Source organism: Amphimedon queenslandica, unplaced genomic scaffold, assembly GCF_000090795.2.
Source record: "Amphimedon queenslandica unplaced genomic scaffold, v1.1 AMPQUscaffold_12297, whole genome shotgun sequence".
Taxonomy (NCBI): domain Eukaryota; kingdom Metazoa; phylum Porifera; class Demospongiae; order Haplosclerida; family Niphatidae; genus Amphimedon; species Amphimedon queenslandica.
In genome coordinates, this window is record NW_003547465.1 from 2,740 (window position 1) to 14,608 (window position 11,869).

At 34.0% G+C, this 11,869-nt stretch overlaps 1 protein-coding gene and 3 long non-coding RNA genes across 4 annotated transcripts; 3 read left to right on the forward strand and 1 right to left on the reverse strand.

Annotated features, from left to right (window-relative positions):
* The first annotated feature begins 6,448 nt into the window (after positions 1 to 6,448).
* LOC109588083 (uncharacterized) lies at positions 6,449 to 6,953 on the forward strand. The gene is made up of 2 exons (XR_002187952.1): positions 6,449 to 6,593; positions 6,904 to 6,953. It is a non-coding gene; the product is annotated as an uncharacterized LOC109588083 (long non-coding RNA).
* Positions 6,954 to 7,526: 573 nt separating this feature from the next.
* Positions 7,527 to 9,287, forward strand: LOC109588084 (uncharacterized). The gene is made up of 2 exons (XR_002187953.1): positions 7,527 to 7,594; positions 9,068 to 9,287. It is a non-coding gene; the product is annotated as an uncharacterized LOC109588084 (long non-coding RNA).
* A 453-nt stretch (positions 9,288 to 9,740) lies between these two features.
* LOC109588082 (uncharacterized) lies at positions 9,741 to 10,350 on the reverse strand. Its single transcript, XR_002187951.1, has 3 exons — positions 10,324 to 10,350; positions 10,155 to 10,264; positions 9,741 to 9,792 (listed from the first exon to the last, which is right to left on the reverse strand). It is a non-coding gene; the product is annotated as an uncharacterized LOC109588082 (long non-coding RNA).
* An 874-nt stretch (positions 10,351 to 11,224) lies between these two features.
* LOC109588081 (uncharacterized) lies at positions 11,225 to 11,860 on the forward strand. Its single transcript, XM_020004269.1, has 3 exons — positions 11,225 to 11,335; positions 11,413 to 11,630; positions 11,691 to 11,860. The coding sequence occupies exons 1-3, from the start codon at positions 11,322 to 11,324 to the stop codon at positions 11,858 to 11,860; spliced, it is 402 nt and encodes a 133-aa protein (XP_019859828.1). The 5' UTR covers positions 11,225 to 11,321.
* Positions 11,861 to 11,869: the final 9 nt, after the last annotated feature.

An 11,869-nucleotide genomic window follows, 5' to 3' on the forward strand; every position in this document is an offset into this window, starting at 1 on the left:
TCATTATGCTGTATTGAAATGGGATTCAATTATGATTGTGACAAGGTGTTATCAAAACAACTTACATGTACATGTACATGTATTCTCATTAGCAGCTAAAACATAAACAGAGAATTATTAACAGGTTAGTTTGTACATGTACACTCATGAGTACAGGCTTCTTCAATTTAGGCTATTATTATCAGGACCTGCTCAGGATCTATCACTTTTTATTCTCCAGTTTATCATACGTACATGTACATGTAGACCAGGAATAGTCTCACAATACATGTACTTAACTGATTCTATAGAAATTAAGTTAAATGTGTCATTATTATGAGCAACAACCTACCAATAAGACACATGCATGTACATGTAATGGGTATGACATAGTTTTGTACATGTACATGTTTTTGAGAAATGAAACAAAGTTTACCAATACATACAAGTACATACCAGTACACATACCAAGTGTACTGTGTACATCAGTGTGGCTCACATCAGCTGTGAGGGACTGTACTGTACATGCATAAGAGTACATAAGAGGAACAATAGTAACCTAATAGTGGGACAACTACCATGCATTAATATACACATCATACACTATAGGCTATTCCTTCATAACTCATACACAATTTAATTCATAGAAGAAGCTAATAGTGAATGTACATGCTGTCACTGTATCAACAATACAAAAGGTTAGGTTTCTAACAAAGGAGAGGGATCAAGCATCATAAGACACCAAAATGACACTACTAATGTTTTACAGTCATTGGGTAAACAATGATACTAACATGTGACATCACATACAAATACTATGAAGGAGCAAGTACTGACCAACATGCCAGACCCTCTACATCTTACATCATACACCAATAGGGAAGGAATGGACAACAAATGTGACCATAATTGACAAAAGGGCCCTTATGGCGGATTTTTAAATTGATAGTTATAATGGAAAATATCAACCTGTGAGTGCTTTGTTAGACAATCATTGTTTCTAAAAGTTTCATGGTAACTTTTTGCATCCTGTGGAGTAATTTTATGATAACTGGGGCTCAGGAAGTTGGATTTCTTAGGCTACAAAGACAAATTTCACTACCCACCATAAGGTACCTTTTGTCAATTATGGTCACAAATAATCATGTGACACATTTTTACTATTTAAATGAAGCACTATGGTGCAATGGACTCGCCTGCTGGAATTCACTTGAGTGATATGCATTACTTGTACTGTGATATTTTAAGCAATTTGATAAAAATTATTATTATTGACTGCATAGTTATAATGATAATAAAAATAAGCTATGGGTGTGGTCAACAACTAACTAGCTAAATCATGGCACATGGGTAGGAGAAAGAAGAAAAGCTGAAATTTATTTTAGCATCTAAAGCTCTATTCCAAGAAATAGTTGGCACAGAAAATTTTTCTAGATATTTAAAAGAGATTGAAAGAGTTTGGTTGCTCCTGCTTTCCCCAGTGCCGCCTGAAAAATTCTCAGAGGCTAAATCACAAACTTATAGCAACTGTAACTCACAAACAACGAAGTTAGGACAAAATCGTTCTTTTTGTTTTTCGTTAGATGAGATTTTCTACCTCTGAAGCAAATCTCGGCTCTGTAGAGTGAAACACGAGCTCTCACCTGGAGAGAGGTCCCCTAGTTTAGCAGTTCACAGCTTTTGGTGCCACGGGATGCTACAAGAGCATAACTAGATGAAAGAAAGCAACTTAGTCTGTTGCTAGAAGAAGAAATAGAGCTCTAGACTGCTCAGAAGAAAAGATAATTTTTTTACAAATCAATTAAACTGTGTTGACAGAATGACAGAATGACAACCCAACTGCTTAGTACCCGCCTACGCAAGCGTGGCGAGTCCAATAATTTACACATGGTAAGGGAGGAAGCAGTAGCTGATGACTCAAGCTGTTTCATAAAATTTACTAACAATACAGTACTACATACAGTATAATAACATCAGTTCAATAAACTAATAAATACATTACCTGAGTGTATTCTCAGTATTGTGGCAGTGTCACTATGACGTACATGTACTTCTTCAGCATAATCAAGAGCAGTCCTACCAGTCTATACAAGGTAAACATTGATTAACATGATAGTACAATGTTATCACAATCAAACTAAAAACCAACTTTAATTGTTGGTCTGTCTTCAATACTCCATAGTATTGAGTATGTTAGAGACAGTGGAGGTACATTTAGTGTACAAGTATACATTTTACTGATATAAATAATTACATGTACAATACTACTAGTCTACATGTACATGTACATGTATATTTACACTGTTGCAGTATCAATAAAATGTTCTTGGTTATAGCCATAAACTCAGTTACTATACATGTTGTTTGAGAAACCTTCATGACTGGGATAAATATTTCAAGGTGCTTAAATTTTTAATGTACACGTAATTTTTTAACTCAAAAATTGAAGTTGATGTCAATACAGACACTGACCACAAGGGACCATAGTGTCCTAGTGGGAGGTGTCTGTAAATCAGATACTGCCCCAGTAGGTAAGTGATATAATTACATCAATTTGAGTGGGTGGATCACATTATATATTCATGCACAGTATAACTACATTCTAAGTATGTCCTCCATACCAAAGAAAATGTCAATGCCCACTGGCCTCTTGTAAGTCTATCTGACATTATTATACTATTATACATGTAACATTATAAAGTATTACCATGTAGAAATGTAATTGTTTTGAAACGTTAAATTTTGAAAAATGATACACAAAGCAAATGTTTTATTAAAAATTTTTAACAATTTAGAAAATTTATTTCCATACTTTATTCAAAATTATTAAGAATCTCAATTTTTTTAATTAAAAAATGTAAAAAATTAAAAATCAAATGGTCATTACCATCAAAAATTCAAAATTTTGAGAATCGGCACCCAAAAATAAATTCTAAATTTTAATTTTTTCTATATTTTTTACTAATTTATTAATATTACATTTTCAAAAATTTCAATCCACAAAAGTTTCTTGCTTTACTAAATTCAAAAATTATTGACGTAAAATAATTATTTTAATAAAAATGCTTTCCATAAAGTGATACAGTAGAGTACATTAAGCTATACATGTACATGTACACACACTGTATGAGATATACAGCACCTGCGGTTACTTTGATCCACCCACTCAAAAGGATATACATGTACAATCACTATTGGAGTATAATTAATGATTATACTTACATCAGTAGAGGCAGTGACATCAGCTCCTTTTTCAAGGAGCATTGTCACTACCTGTGTGCTTCCATATACAGCTGCGTCTATGAGAGGAGTGGATCCATTCTATAAAAAGAAGACAGGATAATAAAGACACTAACACTACACAGTCAAGTCTCATATCATGTTGTGTACTGTAGTAGTCTAATATAATAATAATGTTAATACTCATTATAATGTGTTATACCCAAAATGAACATTTATTAATTTTTACACAGAAACACAAAAGTTTCAGTCACACTAGAGGTCAGGTCATCAAAGCATGCATGTACAGAAGAAGTATGGGCCACTCACAAAAGGATTATATTCATGAAATTCTGTCTTCTCTCTCATTTGAGGAAGTTTTTAGTTTTTAAAATAACCCTGTGACATTTTTTATATGACTTCTTAATGGCTTTTAATTATTAATAAAAACTAGGATAATTAATTTAAAAACAGTGAATTTAATATTTTCACAAAATCATAAAGAGAGAGAGAGAGTGAGGGAGGGAGACAGAGACAGACAGACAAAGACCAATAGAGGCAAATTTAGAGACAGCCAGAGAAAGAGAGGGAGACAACGAGACAGAGAGAGACAAAGTTAGAGACAGAGAGAGGGAGGGACGGATGAATGGAGAGAGAGAGAGAGACAGACAGAAACAGAGAGAGGGAGGGAGGGAGGGAGAGAGGGAGGGACAGATAGACGGACGGAGGGAGGGAGACAGACAAACAGACAGGGACAGAGAGAGACAAATTTAGAGACAGAGAGAGGGAGGGACGGACGGAGAGAGAGAGAGAGACAGAGAGAGAGAGAGGGAGGGAGGGATACAGACACACAGAGGCAGAGAGAGACAAAGAGACAGAGAGAGGGAGGGATGGACGGACAGATGGAGGGAGACAGACAGACACAAAGGGAGGGAGAGAGGGAGGGAGACAGACAGACAGACAGACAGAGACCAAGAGAGGGAAATTTAGAGACAGCTAGAGAGAGAGAGAGAGAGGGAGGGAGGGAGAGAGGGAGACAGACAGAGACAGACAGAGAATTTACTAGTGAATTTAATATTTTTCACAAAATCATGAAAATTTAACACTGCAAATAAATTATTATTTTGTACCCATACGGTAAGCTACTTTATGGTAAAGATTCAAACTAGCAACAAAACATCAATTTTGTAATAAAATGTGTGGCCAATGTATTGTAATGTAATGTATTGTACACATGTATTGTTGAATTTCTACATTAATAAAATAAATAAAACACACTCTAAACTAAAAGTAATTATACACAAATATCAAAAGATCATACTACTTGTACATGTATTATGTACATGTTTACACATAATTCAAATACATGTACTATACATGTAATTCATGATGGCACAGTATACTCCTCACAAAAATATGTACAACAAAATTTTATCACATTAAAAATTACAACATGCAAGGTAAACTAATACATAAACAATATTGGAATATCACACAAATAAATATAAAGAAAAACATGTATTGGAACTGGTTTATTATCAACTAGCATGTACTACATTACATCATGTTGTAATAATGTGTGTATCATTCAATATACAACTCACAAGATCTCTAGGTTCAATAGCAGCCCCTTTACTGATTAAACACTGGACAGCATCAGCCTTGTTTCCTCTAGCTGCTGCATGTAATGGAGTGTAGTTACCCTATAAGAAATAAACACAACAAGTAAAGTACATACAAAGTGATAAATAAAATCAATTTATTACACCATTATTATACAGTTCTTATAAAATCAAAAAATTTTCAACCAGTAACTAATCAATAGAATACAGTGTTTGAGGAACATACCGTATTTCCTCATGAAAACACCTACTCCCAATAAATGCCCGTACCTGTATAAATGCCTAGAGACAGCATAAAACATTGACAATAAATGCCCATGCTTGTTTAGATGCCTATGCCATACCCACTTTCCCCACATGGTTACTGGCACACACTACAGGCAACATAGCAGTTGTAGCTGAGAAGGAAGCTCATAGAAGAAGACTCCTTGGCAATGAATTTAAATGTCTATCCTCATATAAACACCTACTTCATTTAAACACCCAGCAAAAGGGTCTCTATAAGAATAAATGCCTAGGTCCTTCCATGAGGAAATACGGTAATTACACAATATTAATATAATAAACTGATTTATAACTAAACTGCAGGTACTTCTACATTATACAAGTCATACTAATACACTAGTCACTACATCATACACTTACTGGGGGTATCTTCCAATTAATGTCAGCCCCATTAGAGAGGGCAGATCTCATTCCTTCAATATCTCCATCTCGAGCAGCATCATACAACTGTTGGTCCTACAGTATTAACAAGTGAATGAGTGTATTATTAACAGTTATTATAATAGTAATATTAATCACTCCTATGTCTCATTATCACATAATCTCATTCAAACACAAAATCCACAGAATATGTAACCAGTGACAATAACCGACTATAAACAACACATAAACAATACATGTACATATAAAAACAACTTTTAATGGAAAAATACACAAAACAACTGAGCCATTCATTTACAGTACATGTACTTGTATAACATATGAGAGTATTTATTGACGCTGAGAAATTTTGGAGGAATTGTCTAAATTGATAGGTTGGCCAATTAAATTTTGGTAACTTCATTAACTCCTAACACGTGGCAGCTAATAATTGACAATAATTTGTGAGTTTCAATTTAGAGTATTCTTGTAATTTAAGGACTTGATAAATTTAATCCCTCACCAATAAATCCTGCAATACAGTACATGTACATGTATATCCTTATAAGGAAAGAGAGTGTCCCTCCCTCTACAAAGAGTGTGTCTGGTGTATTAGTATACATTGAATCATTGAGTATCTATGACTGGACACATAAGTAGGACTAGGACTAGGGTAGTAAGAGGAGGAACACCTAGTGACAATATTACATAAATACCCAGTGGAAGAGATACAAACTACTACACTACTAGATGAGGGTCCCATTACTGACATTGTTCTGATAACACATTATACTATCTACAATACACTGGACTAATGTTTACTGGTATTCCTAATTTAGTGGATTTCATGCATCATCTAACACAATTTGTCAATAATTAAATTCCAGGAAATTCAATTATGCTTAGTATAATAATTAATCCTGGCCCAAAAAGGAGGTTTCAATCTTCATAATATACACATGAGGTTATTCAATGTAGTTCCACCAGAAGTAAGGTTGAAAGATGAATGAGGTAATGTATGGTAATAGACCAGACCCTTGCTTTGTAGAGGGAGGGACTGGCTATGTGAGACTAATAAGGAATGAATCTAATCAAGTGGAAATTTGTACTCATTACAAGTCCTTTTATGTAAAGATATTTACTCATTGATATTGTTCTATTAGTATACTCCCACTACTGACTATACATGTACATACTGTCAATGAATCAATGAGTACATGTACATGTATCTATGATATAGTGTCATATCTGTCACTGGACAGGCGATGGTAGTATATAGTGGGGAATTTCCTTTGGGTGTTTTTTATCTAAAATTAAAATTCGGCACAAAAAAATTATGTTGCAATCATTAATTCTCAGAAATGAAAATATAAAGCAGTAATATTATTGACATTATACTAAAATTAATGTATCACTCCCAATGGATCATTGATGGTAGGTATATAGTGGCTGAATGAATATGGAAAATTTACTGTCTCAAAGCAAAAATAACTCTGAGGCCATTAGCTGTGCATAGCATAATACAGTACACTGTATGTACATGTACAGTACAAGACATGACAAAAGCATTATATCTGAAATTTGGGACAATTCCCAAACTAACTACATCAATTGAATCATATACATGTACATGTAGATCTACCCACACACATTAACCAACAGTACACTATCAGTACTATACATTGTATCAGTACATTACTAACACAATATTTACAATACATTAATTATATAGTTTATTGATAGTATATACTTACTGGAGTCCAACCAGTAGCCATTCTTCACAAAAGAGAGCGAAAGAAAATGAGAAAAGAAGTGAATGAGAGTCGAGAAGCTGAAGTCAGCAGGTTAAGGGCGTGTCCGACAACAATATTGTAGGTGTGGACTAGATCTACCCACGTGAATACACGTGGGTTGACTGTGCTTCAATAAAGACTGCATGTGATATCATCCTCTGAAGACTTAACAATAATACTCAGTGTCAGTCTCTGATCCATTGGAATGAATATACTATTCAACAATCATGACATCTCTATTAGGATCCATTTTATACACCATTTTAGAGGCACGTGGGCTAACTGGACAGTGATTTGTAGGCATGACTTGGCAACATTCAGACAGTTCACAATGAAGTACATATTAACTAAAGTCTATTCACTTTCATCTGACCCCTGGCTTTTTTCAATTAATAAATAACTACTTCATATCCGCATTCTTTACGTATTTGTGGTTTTGGAATTGTTTTTGTTGCGTGGAAGAGATGCAGATAAGTAGCATCTGAATTTATTCTGGCTGTTCTAGCTGCATAGTTGCAGTCAAAGGTATGTCATTGAGTTTATACAGGGACATCCAAAAAAGGCTAAGGCCTTATCATTTTGACCCGATCTTTTATCTAAAGGACGAGAAGGACCTAGCGATTCTAATGATGCAAACAAAATTTCTAAATTCCATGTGTATCAAAAGTTATAATAAAAAATCAATAGGTCAGGTGAAACTGAATAGACTTTAGTTACTGATAATATCAATTATAATTAAATGAAATGTTTTATGAGTATATAGTGGGCCGGTAATTTATCAAATTTGCCAATATTAAATGAATATAAAATTCAATATAAAATGAAGAGAGATCTTCATTTTATCATTTTTATATTTTGTCCTGATACATATATACATGCATTCATATTGTGTCTAGATATTTTGAGCTAATTTTGTTCAAAATAGATTTTTTAAGTTGCTTTAAAATTGGTTAAGAGTCCCTGTACTCTAGGATAACCAAATTTCGCCAAATTAATGATAATTGGAGGAAATTTTGCATTTTTATGATGCAAATACATGTACTTCTATTCTATAAAAAGTTTGAGCTGATTTCAACCAAAATGGATTTCTATAAATTTTTAAAGTTGCTCTAAAATTGGCTAAAAGTCACTGTATTATAGTACTGGGTTACAGCCTAAATTGAAAAGGAGAGAATTTTTATTTTATTGCACTTTATGATACTTATACAAGTTCTTATTTTGTGTATAACGTTTGAGCTGATTTTCATCAAAATTTGATTTTATTGCATTTTCTGATGCATATACATGTACATGTATTTATGCTGTGTAGAAAGTTTGAGTTAATTGATTCTAAATTTTTTAAGTTGCTGAAATTACTATCTATTTTGTTATTGTGTTCCCTCCATTCATTTGGCATGATTTTTGTAGAAAACCATGGACTATTAGCATGTGTTTCTTTTGCTTCTTTTTGAAAATTTACCATGCACTTTTAAAATGGCTATAAGTCAACAAATAATTGTTTGAATCAACTCCGTTTATGTTATTCATTCAAAAAATTATTATTAATCATTTCTTATTATTGGTGACCATAATTGACAAAAGGTACCTTATGGCGGATAGGAAAATTGGTCTTTATAGCCTTAAAAATCCTACTTCCTGAGCTCCATTCATCATAAAATTGCTCCAGAGAATGCAAAAAGTTACTATGTAACTTTTAGAAACAATTGTTGACTAACAGAGCACTCACAGGCTGATATTTTTCATCATAATGATGAATTTTAAAATCCGCCATAAGGTACCTTTTGTCAATTGTGGTCACATTTATTATAGGTTGTGGACCTGAGTCTGAACTCATCATCTCAAGGACTGATCTCTCATTCATATACTGAAGATCTATAGACTGGGTTTAGGAACTAAGGACTGTAACACTATAAGACTGGTTTAATTAATTAAAATCATTGTTGACTTGTACTCTGCATGTATGGCTGAAGTGTGTTTCTTATTTTATTGTCATTTTTCATGATTTAATCTCATTTCTGTTTATAAGTCATTGCACCTGCTTCTGCATTAATGGCTCTCGCAATAATTTCAATCAAAATTCATAATAATCAATCATAAAAAGACAATGTTGTGTATTAAACAAAAATGCTAAAATTAATTATAAACAATAATGTTATGTAATTCTTTATAGTCTTCAGTTAATGTACAGCTTCAAACAGCAAACAATTAACCTATAGCAATGACAACATATTAACAATACTATACTTAGAATACTTCTCAATGTAGTCTTCAATAGCAGAGAATTGTACTTATCCTCTTAATGTCATTAACCTAACAATGGAATGTAATTCATCATACATAGTTACTGTTAGTATCTATTCTTCTTGTATGTAGTGCTCTTAGCATCACTAGCAGTAGTAGCCACTAGTGATCCCAGGCAGTGTCACGTGGAGGCAGCACTACATTGCTGCCCACACTAGAACAGAGAACAATAATTATAATTATATTGACACATACCTAATGTACTTGAACCTTTAACAGGAACTTGATATAACCTTAGGAAAGAGAAGGTTAATACATGACACATACTGTAAAATAATGTCCATTTTTAAATATCTGAACGTGTGATTTTGGAGAGGGAATTTTGGTGAATTTGGCATTTTGATAATAGCCATTCACCAAAATAAAACCCACCATTATGAACCATTATGTACACATGTACATGCTCAATGGGACATGGACACAAATTAAAACACACCAAAATTTAGCAGTTCAACAAATGCCACAACTTCAAATTATCAGAAACATGCTAGTTTGGATAATTTTAATTGCATTAGGTAGCTAATTAAAAAATGATTTATGAAGCACAAAATTTAGACACATCAAATGTCCATTATGTACATGTACATGTAATTACCAGTGAAAGTATGAGGAGCAGTTAGGACATGTAACCACATCTTCACTAAACCTGAACAACAGATCCCTTGAATGACAAACACCACATCCTGTACCATTAGCTGAACATTTCTACATAAAATATTACAAGATAACACATTACTAGTCACATGTACATCATGCATGACTACCAATAGGAGGGGGCAGGGGGAATTAGCACTAGGCCCCCAAATAAAGGGGCCCCTAGTCTCAGGTTAATAATAAACTTTTGGGGCTTGGGGGCCTAATACAAATATAACTTTCAAATTTGATGGCATACATGTAATTAAATGTACATGTATATCTTTTCCAAGACAAAAGCTTTGTATAAGAGTTAAACATGTAACTATACATGTACATGTACTCGATATAAAATTACCAAGACTATAATAGCCTTGGGTACTATTCAAAAATTTTGGCATTTTCTTAATGGCCATAACTTTCTACACAGCATAAGGACATCAATGTGCATCAGACCATGTAATAAAAATTAGTGGTGATTTCGGACATGACTAAAAGACGGAACGGAACCAGAAACGGACTGGAATACGGACCAGAAAACGGACTGAAAATATTGAAATAAGTGTGACAGTGAGTGTGAGACAGCGTGTCTGTGTGTGACAATATCCTAGGATCTTTCCAGGCAAGCCTAGGTTTATCTATAGTCACCTTGTATCAAGTTAAGATACACTGTAGCATGACTGAGTAAGTGCCAGCTCCTGCGCCCAAACGAGTATGATCACTTCTTTTTACTGTAGTGCGCGGGATTCTCCTAGTATTACCTGTGAGACAGAGCACTGGAGTGATGATGCATGGTCACCACCACTACTTCCAAGTCCTCTGGCGCCCCTGAAAGACACAATGGATGACTCTTCAGGGACTTTAGATGATGCCATTACTGAAGTCACACCCACACAGGAAGTTATTGATCTTACTGTTAGTAGTCAGGACTGATAGCAGTCAGGGCTCCAGCTGTGCCACTACAGATGAGAAAGACTTAATCATACAGTAAGAAAGTATTCAAGTTACATCTTTGTAGTAGTACACGTTTCTTCATAACTTAGATACTTTGATAGTGATAAGAATATACCTTTTATTGCTGAGTGTCCTAGTTACTCTGCTGAGACAGTTATGCATCTTTTTTTCGATCATGACAGAAAAATGGTGTGCTCTAAACAACCTATTGGTTGTAGAACCAGTTCTTCTTTTATAATAAATTCTTCAATGCTTTCTCATCACAGTGACGTTCGTGCTGATGACCTTGGGTCCTGGAACAACAGAGGTGTGAAGACAAGTTACTTTAGTGTTTCTTTTTCATCAAATGGAAAAATCAATCGTCTCACAAGTCTTGGATCAAGAAAGCCTTCTGTGTTACGAAGCTCTATATACATGTTGAAGCGTACATATTGGAAGCATAGTGAAGATCCAAAGTTTTCTCGCCGACTGTTTGAATTACAAGGTATAATGAACTTATTGTTTTCCTACTAAATTTGTGTGTCTTTTTGCCTGCATATAATAGATCATGAGCAAAATCACTATCATATTATATTGCTGCAGTACTTTCACCCAACTACTGCTGTTGAGGATATTGGTCAGAAACCTCATAGGAATAGTAAGTGTGGTGCCACTTACATTCGAACAAAACAAAGTGTTCGCCATATAATCATAGACACTTGTAAAGGTTGGTAATGAATATTA